At 41.8% G+C, this 27,581-nt stretch overlaps 1 protein-coding gene across 2 annotated transcripts in view; it reads left to right on the top strand.

Annotated features, from left to right (window-relative positions):
* The window catches only part of LOC132822321 (microtubule-associated serine/threonine-protein kinase 4-like), a 190,757-nt gene that overhangs the window by 109,789 nt on the left and 53,387 nt on the right, over window positions 1–27,581 (top strand). For both annotated transcript variants that reach the window (XM_060835555.1, XM_060835564.1), the window contains exons 8-13: window positions 9,568–9,669; window positions 10,040–10,172; window positions 12,148–12,215; window positions 17,836–17,921; window positions 18,670–18,878; window positions 19,002–19,140. In XM_060835555.1, coding sequence (XP_060691538.1) covers window positions 9,568–9,669; window positions 10,040–10,172; window positions 12,148–12,215; window positions 17,836–17,921; window positions 18,670–18,878; window positions 19,002–19,140 — 737 coding nt within the window. The remainder of the gene's footprint in view (window positions 1–9,567; window positions 9,670–10,039; window positions 10,173–12,147; window positions 12,216–17,835; window positions 17,922–18,669; window positions 18,879–19,001; window positions 19,141–27,581) is intronic.

The following is a 27,581-nucleotide window of genomic DNA, read 5'->3' on the forward strand; positions in this document are numbered from 1 at the left end:
TAATAGCTGGAGAGGGCAGAATTCCTTCCACAAAATGGCGATAAGGTTGAAGCTGAAAACTGCAAATTTATTTAAATTTAAAGTTCTTTTTTCACTCCCCATTAGGTACAATATGTTACAGAATCGAAGGGCTATACTTTTGACGTTGTCAACTTGTTTCATCTTTGGACAGTTGTCCATCATCCCAACAACGACACAGAATAAAAGAAAGCTAGAGCATACAATGAGGCCATTCAGCCAATCGTGCCTGTGCTGACTTTTGAAAAAGTAGTCATGCTTAGGCTTCTATTCCTGATGTTTATAAGCCAGTAAGAACCATATCCTCCAGCTTCCGTCCGATGCCCTTTTCAAATTAATTTTGTAGAAACAGTTTATGCCCTCATTTCACTGAGAGCATTTCAGATTCTGAGTACCCTGAGAGGGAAAAAAAATCTCACCCTATCACCCGTCTCCATATCTGCAAGTGATTTGTGACTTTTGATTATTTGTCATTCACTAAACTGCAGTTTTTGTTTTCTCCATCAAAACTTAAAATCCTCTTGAAAACCTGCAATTAGTCACCCAATAACCTTCTCTGCTCCCTGGCAGGACAATCTTCATTTATCAACACTGAGGTCATGATTGAAGTCCCTTATGCCTGGTAACGTTCTGGTAAACCCCTTTTTCGATCTCTTCATAGATCTTTATACCTTTCATGAACTTAAACTTATGGAGAGCGTTTAACATAGAAAATTGTTGAAAAGAACCTCATAGACGCTGCATGGGGGTGGACATTTGATGAGGGAAGCAATTTGCAATTATATGATGGGGCAAAGCATCTGATGTATTTCCAAATCTTGATGAAGATTTTAAATATTCATGTTGAGTGGAAGTTAATGAGAATGAAAGACTGGCAAACAAGGTAAAGAGATAAAAATCACACAACACCAGGTTATAGTCCAACAGGTTTAATCAGAAGCACCAGCTTTCGGAGCGCCGCTCCTTCATCAGGTGGTTGTGGAATACACAATTATAAGACACAGAATTTATAGCAAAAGTTTTCAGTGTGATGTAACTGAAATTATTCATTGAAAAATACCCTGTTTGTTTTCTTAGTCTCTCATCTGTTAGAATGACCATGGTAGTTTCTTTCATATTTAAAAAGTTACATTCTTAGGTTAACTGTAACAATTGGTGTCAGCCTAGATAATGTGTTGAAGGTGTTAGCCTCCTGTGTGCTGCTGTCTGTGCCATAATGTTTAGATTGATTCTAATTTAAAAAATAAAATAACAGAATCATACGTGGATCCACAGACACTCCTATACACAGACATTCACACACACCCCTACAAACGCACACACTCTCATATGCACCCTCTCACAGACTTAAAACCCTTTACACTCACACACACACACACACTCTCTCTCACACTCACAACCCCCCACCCCAGACACATACATACACAAACCCACAATGTGTGTGTGTGCGCGCGCATGTGAGTTTGTGTATGTATGTTCTGGGATGGGGGCTTGTGAGTGTCTGAGAGAGAGTGTATGTGTGTGTGTTTGTAAAGGGGTCTAAGTCTGTGAGAGGGTGCATATGAGAGTGTGTGTCTGTGTATAGACATACACACACGCGCACACACATGCACACATACATATATACATTTGTGGGGTGAATTTGTCCTTGCAGAGGTACGTTGCTCAAAAACTGCACGAATCCATGTAAGATTCTGTTAATTCATTTTTTAAATTAGAATCAGAATTAGATTTTTTTTTAAACACACCTCCTGTCACTATAAGTTTAATTTGGTCTGGCTCCAGGAATGCAGTAGACAACCCAGCCATGTCTCTGACAGTGATAGATACAGCTTGGTACAGGATGTGGGCTTGCAACCGAAGCCAGCACTTCTATCATTAAATATTCCTGGTGAAAATCAGAGAGGCTGGTTATTGGGGTTGGGAATCCCAGAATTGATCTTGGCCATCATTTCAGGTGGGAAACTATGAGTCAGTCTGTTTTGGAAGGGAGAACAAAAGTATTATTTAAATGGAGAAAGGCTGCAGAAAGCTGCAACCCAGAGGAATTTGTACATGAAACACGGAAAGTGAGCGCACAGGTGCGGCAGGTAATCAGGAAGATTAATGAAATATTGGCCCTTATTTCAAGGGCGTTGGAGTATAAGAGTAGGGAGGACTTGCTGCAGCTGTACAAGGTGCTGGTGAGACCACATCAGGAGTGCTGTGAACAATTTTGGTCCCCTTAATTAAGGAAAGATATATTTAATTGGAAGCAGTTCACAGAAGGTTCACTAGGATGATCTTCTGGTATGGAGGGATTGACTTATGAGCAAAGTCTAAACAGCTTGGGACTCTACGCATAGGAATTTAGAAGAATGAGTGGGGAATTCATTGAAGCGTACACGATTCTTAAGAGGTTTGACCAGGTAAATGCTGAGAGGAGATTTACCCACATGGGAGAGAGTAGGACCAGGGGACATAGTCTCAGAATAATTTAAGACTGAGATGAGAAGGCATTTCTTCTCAGGTTGCCATGACGTGGAGGTGCTGGTGTTGGACTGGGGTGGACAAAGTTAAAAATCATACACACCAGGTTATAGTCCAATGGGTTTATTTGGAAGCACTAACTTTTGGAATGCTGCTCCTTCATTAGGCAGCTGTGAAACAGGATCATAAGCACAGAATGTTTAGCAAAAGATCATAGTGTCATGCAACTGAAATGATATATTCAACAAACCAAGATTGCTGTTGTCTTTCATCTTGTAGACTAAATTGAAGATTTTGGTTCATTAATATGTAAATCCCAGAACTTCTTTTAAGTCAGATTCTCGAGATAACTTAAGATTTTATATTAAAAAACTTGATATCTCCGCTCAGACAATGCATTAAAGATGTGAGGTTAGAGTCTGTCTGTATCCCAATCTTGAGTCCACAGCTACCTGATGAAGGAGCAGTGCTCTGAAAGCTAGTGTTTCCAAATAAACCTTTTGGTCTATAACTTTGTGTTGTGCGATTTTCAACCTTCTCAGGTTTGTGAGTCTTTAGTACTCCTTGCTGGACAGAGCTGTAGGGGCAGAGTCCCTTTGTATACTTAAGCCTGAAGTAGATAGATCCTTGGTTAGTCAGGGAAAGTGTGGGAGGAATGTCAGATCAGCCACAATCCTATTGAATGGCAGAACAGGCTTGAGGGGCTGAATGGCCTACACCTGTTCCTATTTCTCATTGGTAGAGCAGTTCTTCTGATGCCAAAGCTGACGTTTCTCCCTCAGGCAGTATCACCAGAAACACATTATCTGGTCAGCAATCGTATTGCTGCTTGATGGATATTGCTGTAATACAAAGCCACTTTTACAACATTGTAAAGTTGGCTGTAGGGTGATTTGTGTTTATCGGGGGCAATGGGAGATAAATGCAAAGATCTTCTTTCTTTTAAGGACGAGCATCCAGTTGTTTCTCTTTTTGTTTGACATTTTGACAAACGCTGATTTTTGAATTGTGACTTCTCAGGGATTGTGTATTTGGTTTTAGAAAGTAGGTTTGCCCATTGTCTCTTTTTCATTATTTTAGTGAGAACAGGAAACCAAGGAGAGGGGCTGTGATATACTTGAGCAAATTAGCACAGAGAGAGTACTTATGGTTTCACCAGGCTTGGAAGTGGATACATCCTCAGGCTCCCCTGAAATAAAGCTAAGACTGCTGTGGAAGGCATGAGAGGACACGGCAAGGGCTCTGATATTAATTTTCAAATCCTCTCTGGCTACAGGAAAGGTGTCAGAGGACTGGAAGACCGCTAATGTGGTTCAATTATTATTCAATAAGGGTGGAAGGGATAAACCAGGACTCTACAATAGTGGGCCTAACAGCAATGGCAAGAAAAAAATTGGAAACAATTATGAGGGGCAGAATTAATCGCATCTTGGGGAGGCAAGGATTTACCAAGGATAGTGAGCAGGATTCATAAGGGATACATTATGCAGGAAAAATTGCATTGACATTTTTGAGGTGGTGAGTACCTGTGCAGATGAGGGCAGTGCAGTTGCTGTAGTCTACATGAACGTCTTTTGATAAGTTCTTTTTAGGTTAGATTAGATTCCCTACAGTATGGAAACAGGCCCTTTGGTCCAACAAGGCCACACCGACCCTCTGAAGAGTAACCCACCCAGACCCATACCCCTAACTAATGCACCTAACACTGGGCAATTTAGTATGGCCAATTCACCTGACCTGCACTTCTTTCATTTATGGGAGGAAACCGGAGCATCCGCAGGAAACCCATGCAGACTCTGGAAGAATGTGCAAACTCAACACAGACAGTCATCCGGGGCTGGAATGAAACCTGGTCCCTGGCGTGATGAGGCAGCAGTGCTAACCGCTGAGCCATTGTGACATGGCAGGTTGCTTAAGATGCTAAAAGCCTATGGAATCTAGGGCAATTTGGTAATTGAATCCAAAATTGACTTTTTTTTTTAATTCATTCATGGCATATTGACTTCTCTGGCTGGGCCAGCATTTACTGTCCATCCTCATTGTTTGTAAAAAGGCAATGATGAGCCTCCATCTTGAGCTGCTTCAGTCTGTTTGTTGTAGGTGGACCCACAATGCCTTTAGGGAGGGAGTTCAAAGATTTTGACCCAGCAAATGAGAAGAAAAGATGAGTTAGTTCCAGGTCAGGACGGTGAGTGACTGGGAGGCCAACATGCGGGTTCCTGTGTTCAGCTGCTATATTACTATTCTAGATGGAAATGGTCGTGTGTTTGGAAGGTGCTGTCTCAGCCTTTGTGAATTTCTGCAGTGTATCTTGTAAATAGTACACATTGCTGTAGCTGTGCATTGGAGATGGTGTGATGCAACCATACCCACAAACAACCCAGCATGCTGCTTTGTCTTGGATGGTGTCAAGCTTGTTGGGGGCTGCACTCATTCAAACAAGTGGGGATTGTTCCATCATCCTGACTTGTACTTTGTAGAAGTCGGGAGGAGAGTTACTTGCTGCAGGATTCCCAGCCTCTGACCTACTCCTATAGCCACTGTAAGTATATGGCTAGTCCAGTTCAGTTTCTGGTCAGTGGTAAGCTCTATAATGAGAGGAATTAGAGGGTAATGGTTGAGAGATCATTTTGTGAAGGAAACCTGTATCCAGTAACATACCACAGGGTTTAGTGCTAGGTCCCTTTCTGTTTGTTGGATACATTAATGATGTAGACATGAATGTAGGAGGTAAGATCAGCAATCCCACACCACCATCACCACCCCCCACCCGCACCCACACCCACACCCACACAACCCCGAAACACACAGGAAATTAAAATTGTCAGTGCGGTAAACTGGTGTGGTGGGAAACCTTAGATTACAGGGCAATATAAACAGGCTGGTCAGACGAGCTGAACATTGGCAATTGGAATTTAATCCTGAAAGGAATAAGACAATGCATTTTAGGAGGATTAACAAGAAAAGGGAGTACACATTGAATGACAGGGCCCTAGAAGGTACAGAAGATCAGAGGCACTTTTGTGTGCATGCCCATAGCTCCTTGAAGGCAGCAGTTTGATAAAGTGGTTAAGAAGGCATACGAGAGATATTTTCCAATCACCCTGCTCAACGATGTCATTATATTGCCTCTGGAGCAGATGGGATGAGCCTAGGCATCCTGACTCAGAGGTAGGGACACTACCACTGTGGTACAAAAGCCCAAGGCATATGGGCATATTGCTCAAGGTATTGAATACAAATGCAAAGAGGTTACCACACAATAGTGCTGCATCTAATGTTAGTTAGGCCACAGTGGAGTAGTGTGCACACCTCTGGTCACCATGAGAGGGCACAGGGCTGAAGCAATTTAGCTAGGAAGAGAAACTGGACAGAATGGGATTATTTTCCTTGGAACAGAGAGAACTCTAAGTCGAATTGCTGATTACTTGTGTTTTCTGCTAATTGCCTCACCAGTAGAAACCTGACCAATCGGGATCCACCTGATATAATGCTCATTTTGTGCTTTCTGAACGACTGAACAGTCATTTAGCTCATTAAGTGATGACAGAAGATACTTATCCAGCTGTGGAGAGCAGAATGCTCAAGAAAATAAAGGAGAGCAGCAAATTGTGCATCCCACGGAAATGGCGTGTTCAAATCCCGATTTTGAAAGCACTAACTTATTAATCTGGACTTGGCTATTTGTCTTCATAGGTCAAATCAATTCATCTCTGATCATAAAAAGCAGATAGAAAAGAATTACTAATTTGAGTTCTTAAATTCTGCACATTTGTTTACTTAAATAGACTGAATTGAATCTTTGATTTAGATTAGTTTATTCTAGGGTTCTTTTCAGCATAGAGTAATGGATTTAAAGAAGGAAGTTTTGAGATTGTTGTTTTGCTCAGTAGCCCATCTCGGCTGTTCAGTGGTTTACTGTTTATCTGTATAAGACATCCCTCAACCAAGAACAGCTTGCATTTATATTATACCTTTCACAACTCAAAGAGTAGCAGTTTGCACACTTGATGGTGTTTGTGACCAAACTTTGTTGTGTTGAATGCTCTGGTGGATTCTTTTCCCTCTAACATTATGTTACTTAATAGAGAAACTGTGATAGAATAGTTTGCTGCACGTAAGGAGGCCATTTGTCATCTTATATCTGTGCTGGCCCTCTGGAGAAGCATTTCACCTAGTACCACTGCCCTGCCTTTTCCACATAGCACAGCCCAGTAATTGCTAACCACTCTCACCCCCCCCCAGTTCTGTTTCGTAACTGAACTGATTTGTTGATTTTGCTTGGCAGACATCTTAAAGCAAGAATTTATTTTTTCTGTGATGATATGTCAATGTCGCAATGTTTAATTTGGCAAAATTGAAAGAACATCCTGTAATGGGCACTTTAATGGTCTATCTCAGTGACACTTGTATAAGATTGAAGGAACAGCAATTTTGTTTTTTTCAAAAGGTGATTTAAGATTGGGTGTGTATTTTTCACAATATTTCCTCATTTGCCATTGTTATTATTTGGTTCCTTGGTTATATACATAGCGTACACCAGATGGAAAGGCCATGAGTTGGCATGGGGTTAACATGGACAATTTGATACAGCAACATAATTTAGCTTTCCTTTTAAATTATTTGACCAGCGTACGTTTTATCCCACTCAGAGTGGCTGGGTGGACATGAGTTGACATGGACAGTATAAGGGGTCATGGTAATGGATGAGGGTGATGTGGATTTTTACTGAGTCCGATTGAAGTATCATGGAATGGATACAGGTCAAGACATGGTGAATTTGCCCTTCAAAAGAATCCAAAATCCAGATAATGTTACACTAGTTTTCTGATGGGCCTTGTTTGTTGGAGAAAATTGAGGGGTGAGGTGTTTTCGGGGATGCCTTTCACTAGTGGAGCCAGCCAGGTCATAAGCGCAGTGTGTGCACTTGCTACTCTCACCCTTAGCGCAATTTCATGAAAATTGTTGGCTCTGGCAATGTAGCAGGAATTCCCGAATTATGTCTGCCCGCCATCTTGATGGTTGTGGAGTCCTTCCATTTATAGAGTTTCAACTTATCTTTCAATTAGAATGCCCAATGCTACCATAATTTGAGTGGAAACCACATCTTCTTGACAGTCCTTTTGATGTATATAAAAGCTCAACAAGGCTTCTGATTTTTTTTCGTATGGATGAAAACTAAAATGTATTTTGGGTTGTCTTTGTAAATTGAGTGGGATAAAATGTACACTGGTCAAATAATTTAAAGGAAACCTAAATTATGTTGCTGTCTTCATTCTTATTAGGCCAACAGAGTATAATAATGTTTTCATACCAAAACTATTGTGTAGCGGTCAGCTTTCTTCAAGAAAGGGAAAGGTAGACTCCAGGGACTCTGATTAAATAATTTAAATCTTCATCTACCACTTTGTCAGTATAAGAAGATTGACAAGGGGGATGTCTAAAAGTCAGTAGCTATAATGACTCAGTATTTGAACAATTGTGCTTTATAAGGTGAAAGACAGAGCAGTGTATCTAGTGACCTTAGTTTTCTTTTCACACTGCGTTTAAGCACCTGCACAGCAAAGCAAATGAGCAAAGAATAATAAGTAGACAAAAAAATGTCATCTTGAGACCCTGTAACTTTGATGTTTATTTTCAGTACCAAAACAGAAACTTGAAATCTTCATTTTAAATGTTTTGATTTCCCAGGAGGTGCAGTGAAAATGAAAATATATTTTGCCGTCCTGGTGCCTGTAATATTTTTCTCCATTCCTATGTTTATTACAATCATCTCCATAATGTTGCTGTAAAGACTTTGTAGATTTTAAATACAACAGTGATTATTGACAAATTATCGCTCAGCTGTAATACTTCAATATTACCAGTACTGCTTAACATTAAAAATCACATCAGTAGACACTAGCGTGCAACAACTAGTTATTAAAATAATTAAGGACTATTTTCAATGGCTATCCCAGTTTCCTTTTGCTGAATAAAGTGCTGTCACAGTCTCTTAATTAGTTCTTCCTCTATTTCTGCTCATGTAGAAGAAAGCAAGTGGTCTTTCATGAGTTACCAGATTGATGCCTGGTCTCTGAAGATGAAGTAATGTGATTAATGTGAAATAATGAGATTACGGTTAGGAATTATAGAATTTAGAATGTTAGTCTGGCAAACCGGGTAGATAGAAAGTATTTCCTCTGAATGGGAAGTCGAGGATGACAGCTTAAGCATTGTAGGACTGAAATTAGGAAATCTTTTTGCAAGTGAACAGTGATGGAAGTTTGGGAATCTTGTTTACAAATCGGAGTTGATGTGAAATTGGTGCCCAAGTGGCGCAGTGGGAGTGTTTCAAGTGCTCCAGGATTTGTTGGCTTAGAAGACCCCAGTCAATGGTGCAAGTAAACTAGATGGCAGCAGAGAAGAGGTGCTTCAGTCATGAAATGAAGGGCAGTAGATTCCTACTGTGCCCAGACACGGATCTGCTTAACGGGAAGAAAGCTACCCAGCAGTAAAACCACCCGCCAAATCCAAGGAACAATAAAGAGTGATCAACCTGTATTGTGATAACCCCATGTAACATGGAACTGCCAAAGTAGGGAGAGAGAGTAATTGATGCTAGATCAGTTGTTCATTTAAATCTGAGATTGATCGATTTTAGTTGACCAAATACTACTGAAAATGGAGCTGGGCTAAGTGGAGTTAGGTCACAGATCAACCATGATTTTATTATGTATTGACACAGGCTTGAGGGGTTAAATATTCTACTTGCTTTTATAACTGACTTATGCAGCATGCCATCAGCACTGTTGGCGAAATATTGTATTAATTGTGTTGTAATGGAATGCTAATCAAGTTTCCAAGCCTCGGGTCTTTAATGATTTTTATAGTGGAATGATTGACAATGCAAACAGTTGTAATTTAGCTTTAATGTGGGGAAAATTGTTTTGGAGATTTTTTAAATGGGGGATTAAGTACTGAAAATTGTTCATATATTTGGTTCATTTGGAAAGTAGTTTGAAGAGTTTTATTCCAATAATGGTTCTTATGCACAAATTATTAAAATATTGTACTCATTATTCCTTTCTCTCTGTCTAGGCTCACAAGCGTTCTGAAAGTAATGAACTAGCAGTCATTGATCAATTGGTCAGGAAATTACTGATCATCATTGCTCGTCCAGCTCGATTGTTGGAATGTCTTGTAAGTGCTTCTTTACACAATAAAGATATGCATTTGGCAAATGGACAAAATCGAGATCATGTGCACAATCAGAAGCAAGACTATAGAGGCCATAATCCATGTAAACAATTAATCATATGAGTATACGATGCATTTGAAAATTATTTATGCAGGGATGAACAATATATATTTGAGCTAGCTGATTGTAACAGTTGATGTGCAAGAGAAATATTTTGAGATTATGATTTAATGTATCTATTGACCTAGAAAGTTTGTTTTTGAGGCACAGTGACATTTTTGCAATCTGTTCCTGTAAACTTTGCACAGAGGAATAAATTTAAGGTATTAGAAGAAATTAAAGCACTGACTGAGGTAAATGTTATTATTCCAGGAATTTGATCCTGAGGAGTTCTATCACTTGTTGGAAGCAGCAGAAGGTCATGCTAAAGAAGGACAAGGCATTAAATCCGATATTCCCCGTTATATTATCAGTCAGTTGGGCCTTACTAGAGATCCCTTAGAGGGTGAGTGATCATTTTAACTGTGCTATTTGCAAATTAGATTTTTCTTCACCAAGTGCTTAGTCATGTATGGAATAAAAACTAGAAGAAAAGTTTAGCAATGATATAATACTTCTGGCATATATAGAAAACAACATTCACTCTCTTCACTACTAACACAGAGTGGCATTACATATAGTATGTTGCAGCGATTCACCATCCAAACCTGTAACCTCTATCACTTAGGAGGACAATGGCAACAGATGCATGAAAATGCCACCACCTGCACACCACATAGCATCTGTGTTCCTTCACTATCACTGGGTCAAAATCTCTCTTTCTGAAAGAATTGCAGGCATACCTATGTACCAAGAACTGTGGTGGTTCAAGGTGACAACTTACCATCACTACTTTAAGGGCAATTAGGTATGAGAAATAATTGCTCTATAATCAATGATGCCTGCATTTTATGGATTTTAAAAGTGACTTACTTCTAACAAATCTTAAAAGTGACTAATTCAAAATTATCTTGTAAAAAGATCATTAAGAGTTTGCTCAGGTACATTTTGATGCTTTTCATCATGTTAAATATTTTAAACAATCATTTTTGAAAGTATTGAATAAGCAATCAATAGTTAGTCAAAAATAATTTGAATTTATGCTTTGGGAAATTTTGTACCCTGGAAGATTTATTTTAAAGCAGGGTTATATTTTAGGGATGTTTTTGTGATGTTCTCCCAATAAAGCTTATGTTCTTCCATACCCAGTACCTGCTGTGAAATATAATTTCTTGACAATATCGCTAAACAAAAAGCATTCATTTTGCAGTGGATGTAACAAAGTGCAAATGTGTTTAAGAAAGCAAAGAAAGCATTATTTATTCACATTGAGTTATGAATAAATTAGCATATAACTAATAACAGAAGCACTTTCTGGCAGAATATGCATTTAGGAGGCTGTACATGTTATTTAAAGCCGCCTTATCCTTGCTCAGGTACCATGCATCTGCTCCACGTTAATTGGTTCTTGCCCTGTTCAGTTGGCACAGTATGACCATCAGTGACACTCATTTTTACTTGCCTTGCTGCTCTATTAAGCCCCAAATGCAGCAGCAGTTGCACATTAAAAACAGTCATTAAAAAGGCATTTGAGCATCTAATTGGAACCCATCTAATTGAACAAATGTTTCTGCATCTCTCGTATCTTATGGCAAATTGTGGGATCTGAAGTATGTTAAATTCTTTAAGACACTTTAGCCAATTCACTTGTCTACTGTTCTTTTAAGATCAATTGCTCCTGCAAGCTGCATGCTTGATCACACTGCTGCTAGGAGATGGTGCCGGATAAATTCAATTTTTCTTCCTGTTGACCATAAAAAAAATAGATTTGTAACCTATTAGACACCAGCGACTGCAACACAGATGGGTTCTCCCGAAGGAAGTTTTATTTTTGTGTTGTTATCAGCAGATTTTCTATCATGGGTCTTGAGAAATAGTTTGTTTGAGTATAAAGGACAGATGCTCGGCTGGTTCACAAATGTGTGCTAAAAAGCTCAGCAGTCATTGTAGCTACTTCATTGACCCACTGTTCAGTTTGAGCATTGTATCAGTTACTAGCGATCGCTTCGAGTTGCGAACAATTTAAAGCTCTCAGATAATTACTGAAATCAGGTAAAACGATCCCAAACTGCATGGAGAAAAGGCAGGTCACTGTGCCAAGCACTAAATGGAACTGTAGTAGATTGCATAATTAATCTAGATATAGCAAACTACAGAATTTGTTATAATTGGAATGAATAAGAGTGAGATTAGTAAAAGAAAAATAGGGCAAATAAAACTTCTGGTCACCTGCAGAATAACATTAAGCTATCAAGGAAAATTACAGTCTTTAGCAACATGCTTTATAATATGTATTGCTTTTGGTTAATTTTAATGAGTGGCCTTTCCCCTTCAAACAACTGTTATTCTCCCTAATGAGTAACGTTTTTCTTTCTCAAAAGAAATGGCCCAGTTGGCTAGCTATGATAGTGGAACAGCAGAAACTCCTGAAACTGATGACTCAGTGGGTGTAAGTATATTTGTCATACTGCTCTTCACACATGTGAACAGTATAAATCTCTAGACTTCTGCAATTTGTCAACATTCTTTGTATGTTGTTAAGACCTAAAACTATCTCCGAACAATTTATGCAATTATTCAGGTTTTGAAGTGGCTATCCTTCGAAATGTGACTCCTGGTTTACCACACAAGATACATTCAGGTGATGAGAGAGAAGTAAATTGTGAACAGGAAATGAGGAAGCTCCAGTGATTATAGGCAGGTTAAGTGAGTGGAATAAGACCACAAAAATATGAAAATCACCATTTTGGCAGAGAAAAAAGAAAAGAAGCAGTGAAGTATCTGAATATTTTACTATCTAAATAGAGATTATAGAGATATGAGATACAGAAGAATCTGGATCATGTAGTGCATGACTCACTAAGTTTAATACAAAGGTACAGCAAGTAATTAAGAAAGCAAGTACAATAGTATTATTAATTGAGAGTAAATGAATACAAAAGTAGGGTGGTTATTCTTCAGTTATACTGTATGTTGGTGAGACAACATCTGTAGCACTGTGTTTTGATGTAAGGAGCGTGATATATATATATCATTTATTTCAGAGTTGGATTTTGAACTAGTGGCATGTGGATTTTGGTCTGTGTGTATGAGAGGGTTTCTTGATTAACTTGCCAGTATTTCTGGAGCCTTTTTGAAAAAATTAGTATGGATGAGTGTGTTCCTGGGACAAAATAGTGATTTGTTTGCATGGGTGGAGGTAATGAACAGGCAAAATAAATATTGAGGGACATTAGCTTGATTTTTGTTTAAAAGGATCAGAAAGTTATAACTGTTTATTTTGCTTAGGGAAAAATCCTTAGTTTGGAGAGTTTTTTTGTCACTTTGCAGAAGTCCTGGTTTAAGCTAGGTGTGTGAAATGGTTTCTCCCAGGGAAAGGAATTAATTTAGAATCATTAGGAAATAGGTTATCACAGTGCAAGGGTTTTAGTTAGAAATCTCTAGACCAGATATGTTTGGTTAGAGGAATGAAGGAATTATTCACAGTTACGAAGTCTCAAATCAGTTATGTGACTAATGAGGGAACAGGCTGCTAAACTCTGAAGACTTTGTTATGAAAGAAACAGGTTAAGTCAAACTATAGATGTGATACAAAATCGGACTCTCTTGTATAATGGGATAGAAGAATTGTGATGGTTTTGGGATAGATACAATTATATTTTTACTGTGTTTTGAAATCTTGCAGATTGAAATAGACGTAAATATCTTTGCTTGTTTTATTTAATCTCCTTTTGTGTAATGAACTTTTGTTCTATGGTTTAAAACAAATCTGCAACATTGTGTGCTTCTATTTCAGTAAAAGACCATCTTCTTATTTTTAAAAATGAAACAAACTATCATCTACAAACTAGATTTCAGTCTGGGATCCGACTTGTCCAGTACTAACATCACTTGGGATTTTAAGTGCACAGAATCGGTTTCCTGATTGAAGGAAGGATGTATATGCATTGGGGTTTACTTGATTAACAATTAACATTTCATGCAGAAAGGCTGAACAAGCTCAGCTTGTAATGCTGGAGTTTAGAAGAGTGAGAGTGACATGATTGGACTATGTAAGATGCTGAGGGGCATTGACAAGGTGCATCTTGTGGCATTTAGATTAGATTAGATTACGTAGTGTGGAAACAGGCCCTTCGGCCCTACAAGTCCACACCGACCCTCCGAAGAGTAACCCACCCAGACCCATTCCCCTACATTTACCCCTTCACCTAACACTACGGGCAATTTTTGGACTGTGGGAGGAAACCAAAGGACCCGGAGGAAACCCACGCAGACACAGGGAGAATGTGCAAGCTCCACACACACAGTTACCCGAGGCGAGAATTGAACCTGGGTCTCTGGTGCTGTGAGGCAGCAGTGCTAACCACTGTGCCACCCATAGTGTCGAAGTAGGGGTCAATTTAAATATAAGAGGTTGCCCATTTAAGACAGATGTGGAGAGATTTTGCTACTAGAATATCATGGGAGAAAGTGAGGACTGCAGATGCTGGAGATCAGAATCAAAAAGTGTGGTGCTGGAGAAGCACAGCTGGTCAGGCAGCATCCGAGGAGCAGGAGAGTCAACATTTTGAGCACAAGCTCTTCATCAGGAATGTGAGGGGGGCCCAAAGGGGCTGAGCGATAAATGGGAGGGGGATAGGCTGGGGGGAAGGTAGCTGGAAATGCGATAGGTAGATGAAGGTAGGGATTGATGGTAATCAGTCGCAGTGGAGGGTGGAGCGGATAGATGGGAAGGAAGATGGACCGGTAGGACTGTTCAAGAGGGCGGTGCCGAGTTGAAGGGTTGGATCTGGGATAAGGTGGGGGGGAGGGAAGATGAGGAAACTGGTGAAATTGACATTGATCCCATGTGGTTGGAGGATCCCAAGGTGGAAGATGAGGGGTTCTTCCTCCAGGCATTGGGTGGCTAGAATTTGGCAGTAGAGGAGGCCTAGGATGTGCATGTCCTTGCCAGAGGGGGAGGGGGAGTTGAAGTGTTCGGCTATAGGGCGGTGAGGTTGTTTGGTGTGTGTGTTCCAGAGATGTTCTCTGAAACATTTCTAATGTGAGCGTGCCTACCAAAACCATGAATTCTTTCTAATCTCAAACTCAGAATCCACAGTGCAGAAACCCATTTCTGCTTTTGAGCAGTGGGATATCAGATTTCTGACTGCCACACTGTATGGGGAATCACTGTATGCCACTGTGATTTTACCACGGCCTAGCATTTAGTGCAAAAGGGTGGCCTCTCCGTCTAGTTAAGGGTGATGGGTATGTTCTTAAACTTGGAGGGCCAGTCAGAGACCCCTCAGCATGAAGGGAGCAGCAGGCTGTAGTGATGATGCAGTAAGATAAAGGGCACTTCAACATAATGGTCCCCTCTCTCCAACGTTTTAAATTCTGAAATAGCCACCGCTGATGGGATGAAATTCCTGTTGAATTCCTTTAACTGGCTTGAAGTTACCCATGTGGAACCATGTTAGCAATCCCTTCTCTACAAAAATGACTTGGGATGGGGAGAAGATGTCGATTGAAGCAGAGAAACTGGCTGGTCAGCCATGCTGTTTTTCACCTCCCACCCAGGGGAGTCCAGTCTAGGTCCTAGTTAAGGGTCACTTCCTGGAACTGAATGGTGAGAAAGCAAGTTTATTGTCATCTGAAGAATAAGGCTGGTTTTATTGACAGTACAATTCCACCCCCCAGCCTTGCCTGATTCAAATGATCAAACCTGTCTGATCTGATTTCTACCTAGTAATGCCAGGTCTTGAATTGTTTTAATTTGAATAAGCTGAAAATGTGTTGCTGGAAAAGCGCAGCAGGTCAGGCAGCATCCAAGGAACAGGAAATTCGACGTTTCGGGCATAAGCCCTTCACTCTTCATACCGATAGTTCTTGTAAAAATATTTATTCATATATTTTGTAAAATAAAAACAGGAGAGAATTCTTAAACACTGATAAAAATTGATTGTACCCTCTGTCAGTAGGATTGGGGGAAGAGGGAAGGGCCACTTAATTAGACCCTTAAGTGGCTTAGTTGACTCTCTGGTGCTATGGTTCCCTCTTGCCATTGGTCATTTGCCAAGGCAATATCTTTACTCCTCTCTCTTGATCCTTCCCCACCATATTACCAGTCCCTCACCTCTCAACTGAGAAATATTCAGCCCTGTCTGTCAAGTTTACATCGAGTGCATCTCCAGAAGAAGAGGTGCTCAAGAATTTTGTTTTTATAAGATATATTGATGCAAATCCCTGTGTGGCACACATTTTGTAATTATTTGTTTTATTTATATCTATTGTAGTTGTTCTGCCGTGAAGTTACTATTGGCGACAGATTCAAGTGTTCTGATTAGACACTTAGCTTCAATCATTAACAAGATTTAAAGTAGACATATTTTGGAAAAGTTCCATCAGACTGGAAAGTAACAAATGTAATCCCCCTGTTCAAGAAGGTAGTGAAGCAGAAAACAGGGACAAAATAGCCCCATTAGCTTTATATATGTCATGGGGAATCATTAAAGAGGTTATAATTGGACACTTTGATTTTTTTCCTGATTACCTTGAAAGTTTCAACGTAGTTTTGTGTAAGTGAAATTGTCTTTAACCAACTTATTGGAATCATTGAAGATTGACCCACGTAGTGTGGATAAAGGGAAGTCTATTAATACACGGTATTAGGATTTCCAGAAGACATTTGACAACATGTCACATAATAGATTGACACGCTAAGCATGAGATTCTGGTATAGGTTAAGATATAGCCTCTTTTTATTGACCAGCACCTATGAGTATGTAGATTGGTCAAATACTCAGGATAATCAAGAGGACCACCTAATCAGTGTAAAAACACAGACTATAAATAATAGTAACATAATGCAGGGGAAATAAACATCACTGTTGTACATTATTTACAGCATAAATCACTTAATTTTAGTTAGCCTTAAATAAAACTTGCTGGCAGGGAGCCTTCTCACGCACCATCATCTGACCTCTAGGAGATCACAATAATACAGTAAACTTCTGGTATTTGAGAAATATAATTGTTGCTGGTTTATCAAGAGTGCTGGTTAAACTGAAGTTTCCTGTACTAGAATGGTTAGAAGATTTACTGGCTGACTGGTGGAAAACAGAGCTTGCATAAATAGGTCTTGTTCAGACTGGGAATGGGATCCTGGAGAGGTCTGTGCAGAACTCTCAACTGTTGCACTGTATATCAATTACTTAGATGAGAGGATCGAAGGTATTGTGGCTGAATTTGAAGATGACATACAAATATGGAGGAAAGTATGTTTTGAAGATCAAATAACAAGGATGAGGATTGAAGGAGTCCAAAAGTCTGTCAGATGGAATATGATATTGGAAAATGTGAGGAATAAAAAAATTACTTAATCGGAATGATTACAAAATTCTGAGGTGCAGCAGGATCTAGGTGTTCTTGTACATTAATAGGCCACTTATGGGCCTTAATTGCTAGTGAGTCAAGAAAATCCCAAATGGACCTACTCACCCTACACTTAAATAATGAAGTGGTGAAAGAGTGGAGAATATCTCTCCAGGGCCGACTTGCCCGTTGTTCGGAAGAAGGGTCACTGGACACGAAATGTTAACTTTCCTTTCTCTCTCCAGAGATGCTGCCAGACCTGCTGAATTTCTCCAACATTTTCTATCTTTATTGCTCAATTATTTCCTCCTCTTTCCACCTCTAGAAAGGGGAAACCTTTGCTCTAAGTTTCTGACTGATTGGTCTTGCACATGGGTTCAGGTTCAATCCCTCCTTTTTGAACTGCACTGGTGTCCCTCTCTTTAACCATTTACAAAAAAAATCATTGAAATTCAGGCACACTTTTTCAATGTTAACTCTATTTGATGAATCTAATAATTTGTCACTTAAAATAAACTGTTTGAAAAATATTGACTGAATTAATTTTTGAAGAAAAGCCTATGGACAATGTTCCGTTAGATTAGCACGGATGAAAAACCACTAAAAGTAAGGAAATAGTTCTGCAGAAATGGAGATAAATGCTGCACTTAATGAGTCTTCTGATACCATATTTCTTTCACAAGTATAAAATGGAATACTTTCGTCCTTTGCAGACCTTTAGCCCTTCAGTTCAGGGGAGGCGAAAGCCACGTGAAATTGACTTTGAGACCATGAAGCTGATCAGTAATGGAGCCTATGGGTGAGTGTTGTAGTTAAGGTCAATCCTTTCATTTCCATTTCATGTCATATAAAAATCATTGTATACCCTGCTTGCAACAGTAAGTCATTAGCCTCAAAATGGAGAGTGTTCATTTTATGATTCCCGAAGATTATTGTGAGTTGACACTGCATGGGTTCAGTAAGGTCATCAGTGTTTCTTTTAATAGTTAAAATATTACTGAACTTTGCATCCTGATTTGAAAATCGTGGAATTTTAAATAAAAAATACTTACCATATGCAGCTCAGTTAATTGAATTCATTATATCATTATGGGCTTTTGTGGTGCTGTGGATGGCATCTCTATCTCTGAACCAGAAGCTCTGGGTTTGAGACCCCTGCCAAGCCTTTTGGCCAAGGAAGCTGCGTTGGTAATGTGGCCAAGCAGGTTGATTGCTAGCCTGTAAATCCTGATGGCAGGAAGTCACATGGGCAGCCATCCTGCCAGATGGCAGCCGCTGTGGTAATTTATTCACAAATGTGGACCAATCCGAGGAAGTCTATGATCTAAACCTCTGGAACGAGGTTGGGACAAAACATCAGCAGACAGCTTGCCATTATTTTGATTGCATCTGTATACTTCAGATTTGAAAAGTGTAATGAGCCATATTCATTTATTTCTTGGTAATTGTATTCCTTTCCCAATTGAATCGTCGAACTGCCCTGACATTAGATAGTTCTAACAGTGATGTACAAACCTAAGGACTAACTATTCCTTCTATTTCTTCAGAGCTGTGTATTTGGTTCGTCACAAGGAAACCAAACAAAGATTTGCGATGAAGAAAATAAACAAACAGAACTTAATCCTTAGAAATCAGATCCAACAAGCGTTTGTAGAGAGGGATATCCTGACATTTGCAGAAAATCCATTTGTTGTTAGCATGTACTGTTCCTTTGAAACCAAGCGCCATTTGTGTATGGTGATGGAATATGTAGAAGGTAATGTACTCATTTTTAATTAAAATTAGCTTTTGTTTCTGGCAAGACCTATTCTTCCTCAATATAGAGTTCTAAACAATTAAATCTTTGGTCGGTGAAAAATAATTGTTTGTGAATTTCTAGGTGGAGATTGTGCTACACTGTTGAAAAATATGGGCCCCTTACCAGTTGACATGGCAAGGATGTATTTTGCGGAGACCGTCCTTGCTTTGGAATATCTGCACAATTATGGAATTGTACACCGAGATCTGAAACCAGATAAGTATGTATATGTAAATGCTGTTGGCTACAGAATTAATTATTTTCAGTAAGTTAATTTCTGCAAATCAAGATCTCCAGTATTTCATTGCACATGCAAAGGTTAACTTCAGTAAATGGGTTTGCTGTTTGTTATTTCACGTTGTATCTTAGCTAAAACTTTAGATGAAATGTGATTCTACGTGAGATGAAATAAGTTATGAAGTACGCATTTAAGATTTTAATCAGAATGTTTTGCGTGTGAATGAAGGAATGCAAGTGCCACAGCTTGAAAAGATCTCTTATTGGTCTTTACTCCATGTCAACTTTCTTTTTAAAAATTGTACGTGGACCCTTTTCATTCAAAATCCTTAATTGTCACCAGCGGTGCTGGCATCTACTTGGGGATTCCAGAAAGTAAACCATGTAATGGATTAAATAGATAAGGTACGTTGACTGAAGCAACTAATACATTAGTAAGTTAGTATGAGATGATGTAATGTGTGCTGTAGGGACTTGGTTGTGTTGCAATTTGCAGTGCTTCTCTCCAAATGTTAGAACAGAGAACATTACAGTGCAGTACAGGCCCTTCAGCTCTCGAATTTGTGCTGACCTGTGAAACCAATCTGAAGCCCATCTATCCTACACTATTCTATTTTTATCCACATGTTTATCCATTGATCATTTAAGTGCCCTTAAAGTTGGCGAGTCTACAACTGTTGTAGGCAGTGCGGGCCACACCCCAACTACTCTGAGTAAAGAAACTACCTCTGAGATCTGTCCTAAATCTATCACCCCTCAATTTAAAGTTATATCCCCTCATGCTCGCCATCACCATCCAAGGAAAAAGGCTCTCACTGTCCACCCTACCTAACCTTCAGATTATCTTGTATGTCTCATTTAAGTCACCTCTCAACCTTCTTCTCTCCAATGAAATCAGCCTCAAGTCTCTCAGCCTTTCTTTGTAAGACCTTCCCTCCAGGCCAGGCAACATCCTAGTAAATCTCCTCTGAACCCTTGCCAAAGCTTACCTATCTTTCCTATAATGTGGTGACCAGAACTGTACACAATACTCCAAGTGCGGCCGCACCAGAGCTCTGTACAGCTGCAGCATGACCTCATGGTTCCCAAACTCAATCCCTCTACTAATAAAAGCTAACACACCGTATGCCTACTAAAGATTCTTGCAGTTGTGCAATTGTGGGACTTAAGTCATTCTTCGTTAATACAAGGGAGTGTTTTAAGCAGGAGGGTTTTATTTAATCCTCAGTTTCCCAGGGATCGTAAAGGCAGAAAGGGTGTAGAATTATTGAATGAAGTGTCAAAGGAGGGAAATCAGCAGAGGGGCGGCACGGTGGCACAGTGGTTAGCACTGCTGCCTCACAGCGCCAGAGACCCGGGTTCAATTCCCGCCTCAGGCGACTGACTGTGTGGAGTTTGCACGTTCTCCCCGTGTCTGCGTGGGTTTCCTCCGGGTGCTCCGGTTTCCTCCCACAGTCCAAAGATGTGCAGGTCAGGTGAATTGGCCATGCTAAATTGCCCGGAGTGTTAGGTAAGGGGCAAATGTAGGGGTATGGGTGGGTTGCACTTCGGCAGGTCGGTGTGGACTTGTTGGGCCGAAAGGCCTGTTTCCACACTGTAAGTAATCTAATCTAATCTAAGCTGATGCCGGAACATGTTTATGGTTTTAGTGCCTGGAGCAGAGCATGACAAATATCGGGGCACGTGATAGATGTTGATACAGTATTTTATAGAAGTGGAGAATTTCATTCTGACATAGTTCAGTTGTTAAGGTATAGGATTCTGAGACCACCAAACATAGTTTCACATTACGGGTGTCAAATGAAATCAGAAATGAATTTTGGAAAGCTCTTTTAAATTAACTTGGAAAAATATCAAAATAATATTTGACAGAATATTTTTAAATTATGCAACTTCATTTATCAATGCTAGGATGAGATAAAAACCTTAGGAAAGATTGGCAATGTGTTGAATCCCCCCTCCCCTACCATCACTATCAACCGTCTGTGTGGGTTCCTCTCTGTTCCATGTCCCTGTCATATCATAGCCTGAAAGAGACTGCAATGAAAACCCCCAGTACTGAATACAGGTTTTCTGCTGACAGACTTTCAGGCGCTGCTAATCTCCTTGCCAAAATTTGGCATAATTTCTTTTAGAATCCAGAATCTTCTCAATATCCTCTTGTAGCAATCAACACAGTAGCTTATTCTGTCATAGCAAACGTTGTCCAAAGCACTTCAGCTGGAAGTTCGATGGTGATAATTTTTGAGTAGCACCAGCAGTGGTCGAGGAGCTGCAGTGTGATATGGGGATGTCCCAACTGGGCCTGCATCTCCAACACAGCATGATGTGAATCAGCTGGTCACAGTAACGAATGACACACTCTGATACATGCTTGAGTACATCCACGCTAGACAGTCAATAGAGAGTGCATTTGAGACTGTTAGTGTGAAAGGAAGGTTTAATAGAGATGTTCAAGATTACGAGGGTTTTTTTTATTGAGGATTGAGATGATAAACTGTTTCCATCATTAAGAGGACAGTTTGGAAAAAGAGCCAAAAAAAAATGAACGTAAATTATTTTACACACTTGAGTTGTCGTGATCTGGAATAGACTGCCTGAAAAGGTGATGGAGGCAAATTCACGAGCAACTTTCAAAAAAAAAATATTGGATTCATACATGGAAACAATTGCTGGACTCTGGGGTGAAAAAGAGCTAAAGAATAGGTCTGAGTGGATTTCTGATAGTTCTGCATAAATGTTGAAGCCCCTCTTAGATTTTTCAGTTTTATTTTTGTTTAGAAGTAATAGAGCATTTAATGTCTTTGAAGTACTTCCATGCAAAGCTTCAATAAGTGATAAATTGATACGAACATGAATTATGCACTTGAAGCAATAATTAGATCAAACAATGCTTGCAAAATTTGCCCTCTCAGTGGTGCAACTAAATGAAAAGCAATAATGGAACATTGCCACCTCCTCTTTAGTCAGGCACTAAGGAAGCGGTCACTGAACTGTGCTACCACCCAACAGTCTGAGCTACTGCTACATCACAGGGTGAGGACATCACCACCATCACCTGTAAAAATCATCATAGCTCTTCATTTCTACACCAGCAGATTCTTGTAAGCATGAGCAGATGATTTTTCTCACAGAAGGTGAGGCACTAGACAGGAAGGGAAGGAATTTATAACTATCAGAGAAAAGCTAGGGAGCAAACACATAGATAGGCAAATCAAACAGGATTCCAAATAATGCAGATCCGATCATGTTAACAACGAAAACCACAAGGACACCAGTGCAATTGTGGAAACAGCTGGTGTCTGTGTGTTGTTTTTCTTTCCGATGTTGGTGTTGTTACCTGGGCCAGCATTTAATGCCTCTCACTGATTGCCTTTTTGAAGGTGGTGGTGAGCCTGCTTCTTGAACCATTGCAGTCCATTTAATGTCAGTAGGCCCACATTGCCATTGGAGAGGTAGCCAGAGGCACTGAAAGAACGGCAATATGTTTCTAAATCAAGATGTTGAGTGGCTTGGAGGGGATCATGAACCTGGTGGTGTTCCCATGTAACTGCTGCCCTGGTCTTTCTAGATGGTAGTGATTGTGGGTTTGGAAAATGATGTTGAAGGAGCCTTGTTGAATTTCCACAGTGGTTTAGGGAGTGAATGGCATTACTTCGACAAATAATAAAGCCGGCTGCTTTGTCCTGTGCTATGTCTTCTCGAGTGTTATTGAGACTGCACTCATCCAGGCAAGTGGGGAGCATTCCAACACACTCCTGATGTGTCCACTGTAGAAGATGGATGGGGCCGTCAGAAGCTGCAGTATTCCTAGCCATTGACCTGCTCTTGCAGCCAATTTTCAAAAAAACTTCATTCACAGATTGTGAGCATTGCTAGCTAGGCCGGCATTGATTGCCTGTCTCTAATTGGGTGGCACGGTGGCACAGTGGTTAGCACTGCTGCCTCACAGCGCCTGTAGAGCCGGGTTCAATTCCCGACTCAGGCTACTGACTGTGTGGAGTTTGCACCTTCTCCCCGTGTCTGCGTGGGTTTCCTCCGGGTGCTCCGGTTTCCTCCCACAGTCCAAAGATGTGCGGGTCAGGTGAATTGGCCAAGCTAAAATTGCCCGTAGTGTTAGGTAAGGGGTAAATGTAGGGGTATGGGTGGGTTGCGCTTCGGCGGGTCGGTGTGGACTTGTTGGGCCGAAGGGCCTGTTTCCACACTGTAAGTCTAATCTAAGTCTAATCTAATTGCCCAGAGGACAGTTAAGAGTCAAGCACATTGTTATGTGTCTGAAGTCACATGTAGCCAGAGTAGATAATGATGGAGCGGGGGAGTGAGGGATTGGGTGGAAGGGGCACAGGGAAGTGAGGGCTGCCAGGATGGAAGGGGAGCAGGGGAGTGAGGGCCAGGATGGAAGGGGAGCGGGGGAGTGAGGGCCAGGGTGGAAGGGGAGCGGGGGGAGTGAGGGCCAGGATGGAAGGGGAGCGGGGGGAGTGAGGGCCAGGGTGGAAGGGGAGCGGGGGGAGTGAGGGCCAGGGTGGAAGGGGAGCGGGGGGAGTGAGGGCCAGGGTGGAAGGGGAGGGGGGGGAGTGAGGGCCAGGGTGGAAGGGGAGCGGGGGGAGTGAGGGCCAGGGTGGAAGGGGAGCGGGGGGAGTGAGGGCCAGGGTGGAAGGGGAGTGGGGGGAGTGAGGGCCAGGGTGGAAGGGGAGTGGGGGGAGTGAGGGCCAGGGTGGAAGGGGAGCGGGGGGAGTGAGGGCCAGGGTGGAAGGGGAGCGGGGGGAGTGAGGGTGTGGGTGGAAGGGGAGTGGGGGGGAGTGAGGGCCAGGGTGGAAGGGGAGCGGGGGGAGTGAGGGTGTGGGTGGAAGGGGAGTGGGGGGGAGTGAGGGTGTGGGTGGAAGGGGAGCGGGGGGAGTGAGGACGTGGGTGGAAGGGGAGCGGGGGAGTGAGGGCGTGGGTGGAAGGGGAGCGGGGGAGTGAGGGTGTGGGTGGAAAGGGAGCGGGGGGAGTGAGGACGTGGGTGGAAGGGGAGCGGGGGAGTGAGGACGTGGGTGGAAGGGGAGCGGGGGAGTGAGGGTGTGGGTGGAAGGGGGGGGGCGGGGGAGTGAGGGTGTGGGTGGAAGGGGAGTGAGGGCCTGGGTGGAACGGGCACAGGGGAGTGACGGTGTGGGTGGAAGGGGAGTGAGGGCCTGGGTGGAACGGGCACAGGGGAGTGACGGTGTGGGTGGAAGGGGAGCGGGGGAGTGAGGACGTGGGTGGAAGGGGAGCGGGGGAGTGAGGGCCTGGGTGGAAGGGGAGCGGGGGAGTGAGGGCCTGGGTGGCGGGGCACAGGGGAGTGACGGCCTGGGTGGCAGGGGAGTGAGAGCTTGGGTGGCGGGGCGCAGGGGAGTGAGGGTGTGGGTGGAAGAGGCGTGGGGAGTGAGGGTGTGGGTGGAAGAGGCGTGGGGAGTGAGGGTGTGGGTGGAAGGGGTGTGGGTGGAAGGGATGCAGTGGTAAAATCAATATCCTTTGCAATGCATGGATCAGCTGAATCTGAAAGTTTAGCCACAATGATGGGGACATTGGGCTTTTTAAAAAAAATTCCCTCATGAGACATGGGCATTATTCGCTGAGCCAGCATGTATTTCCTGACCCAAGTTGCCCTTGAGAAGGTGGTGGGGTAGTGCCGCCTTGAACCACTGAAGTCTGTCAGCAAACCCCTAATAACCATTAAAGAGAGAATTTTGATCTTGCAACAGTGAAGGTGCAGTGATATATTTCCAAGCCCGGACAGCGAGTGGCTTGGATAGGAACTTGCAGGTGCTGCTCACGTATCTGCTTTACACCAAGAACATTTAAAGAAGAGTGAACGCAGAAACGTACCATAGCTTTTTCCACAATAAAGGGAATGCCCATGACTTCCCAGTAGTCAATGTGTGCACGAACTGAGAGGTGTCCCAATATGTTTAGATTAGATTACACAGTGTGGAAACAGGCCTTTCGGCCCAACAAGTCCACACCGACCTGCCAGAGCGAAACCCACCCATTCCCCTACATTTACCCCTTTACCTAACACTACAGGCAATTTAGCATGGCCAATTCACCTGACCTGCACATCTTTGGACTGTGGGAGGAAACCCACGCAGACACGGGGAGAACATGCAAACCCGCCTGAGTCAGGAATTGAACCCGGGTCTCTGGCGCTGTGAGGCAGCAGTGCTAACCATTGTGCCACCGTGCCGCCGTTTAGGTAGTCTCAACAAACAGTGATGATGTACACATGAAGAATGTGCAACATTTACAAGTGTAAGTTAATTTTGAATCAAATACCCAGACCACCATAGTGCCCTCAGTAAGTGTCATGTATAATAGTAATAATAAGGAGGAACGTTGTGGCTGTTAGGAAGAATATCTCTAGATATTCAGGAGGCTCTTACAGCCCACCTGTAAATTTTGTTGTAAAGACTACTGACAGTTGATTTTCACCAATGAAAGCTTTCCGCAATGTATGATTGTGTGTGTTTCCCCATGCATACTACTCACATTTCACATTTTCCACCGGATCACCTAGAGACAGAAAATGGCAGAGCAGAAGTGACGCCCACTTCAATTTCTGCTATTAGGAACAACACACCACAGATCAAATAATTGATTCCAAAGTTCTGTGTAAATGACCGCTTTCAAAGGCTGAATTAAATTCAAGGAAATTTGATCGATTAATCAGCTGTCACTCTTTCCGAGGCTGAATCATGGTGACAGTCAGTAGGCAAAACTGATGTCGTGCATAAAAAAGACTGAGAATGAAAGGGAACAAATATAAAACATTTATTTTTTTTAATTCATGATTTGGATGTGAATCTAGGAGGTTTGGTTAGTAATTTTGCAGATGACTCCAAAATTGGAGGTGAATGGACAGCGAAGATGGTTACCTCAGATTGCAATGATCAGATGGACCGGTGGGCGGAGAGTGGCAGATGGAGTTCAATTTAGATAAATGTGGGGTGCTGCATTTTGGAAAAGCAAATCAGGTTAGGACTTATACACTTAATGGTAAGATTCTGGGTAGTGTTGCAGAAAAATAAGAGATCTTGGAGTGCAGGTTCATAGTTCCTTGGAAGTGGAGTCGCAGATAGATACGGTGGTAAATAAGGTGTTTGGTATGCTTGCATTTATTGGTCAGAGCATTGAGTATAGAAGTTGGTTAGGAGAAAGTGAGAACGGCAGATGCTGGAGATCAGGGCAGAGAGTGTGGTGCTGGAACAGAACAGCAGGTCAGACAGCATCCAAGGAGCAGGAGAATTGATGTTTTGGGAATAAGTCCTTCGTCAGGAATGAGCTCATTACTGATGAAGCGTTTATGACCAAAATGTGGATTCTTCTGCTCCTTAGATGCTGTCTGACCTGCTGTGCTTTTCCAGCATCACACTTATTGAAGTTGGGATGTCATCTTGCAGCTGTATAGGACATTGGTTAGGCCACTATTAGAATATTGTGTGCAATTCCAATCTCCCTGTTATAGGAAGGATGTTGTGAAACTTGAAAGAGTTCAGAAAAGATATAAAAGGATGTGGCCTGGGTTGGAGGACTTGAGCTATGGGGGGACGTTGAATAGACTAGGGTTATTTTCCCTGGAGTGTCAGAGGCTGATAGGTGACCTTATACAATCATGAGGGGCATGGATAAAATAAATAGACAAGAACCTTTCCCTGGGATAGGGGAATTCAAAATAGAGGGCATAGGTTTGGGGTGAGAGGGGAAAGATTTAAAAAGGATCTAAGGGACGATTTTTTCACCCAGGATGGAGCGTGTATGGAATGAGCTGCCAGAGTTGGGAATAGAGGCTGGTACAATTGCAGCATTTAAAAGGCACCGGGATGAATAGGAAGGGTGTAGAGGGATATGGGCCAAATGCTGGCAAGTAGGACTAGGTTAATTTAAGATATCTGGTCGGCTTGGATGGAAAGGTCTGTTTCCTTGCTGTTTATCTTTATGACTCTGCATTTGCTTTAGCCCATTCATCTCAGAAATAAATTGTCAAACCCCTGAGTGGTTAAAGTCCAGAATGCATTGCCTGAATATGGTGGGGTCAAGTAGAGTTGAAGCACTCAGTGAAGGAATTCCATTATTATCTGAGAGAGAGAATGTGCAGGGTTATGGGAGGAGGTAGGACAATGTCACAAAGTGTATTGCTCATTTGGAGAGCTGGTGCAAATACAATGGGCTGAATGGTCTCCTTTTGCACTATAACACTTGGGAGAATCTGTGTTTGGGGCCTTGGCAAGTATTTCCTAAATAATCTTCATTAAACATTTGGCTGTTCCTTCAGTGCCATTGGTCAAAATTGTGGAGTACCTTCGCTAACTGCATTGTGGGCCTAGTACATGGGCCACCTCTCAACATTAATAAATGCTGGGCCCAGCCAGCAGCACCCATATCCTGTCAGTGAATTAAAGAAACAGTATT

This window comes from Hemiscyllium ocellatum, chromosome 2, assembly GCF_020745735.1.
Source record: "Hemiscyllium ocellatum isolate sHemOce1 chromosome 2, sHemOce1.pat.X.cur, whole genome shotgun sequence".
NCBI lineage: Eukaryota > Metazoa > Chordata > Chondrichthyes > Orectolobiformes > Hemiscylliidae > Hemiscyllium > Hemiscyllium ocellatum.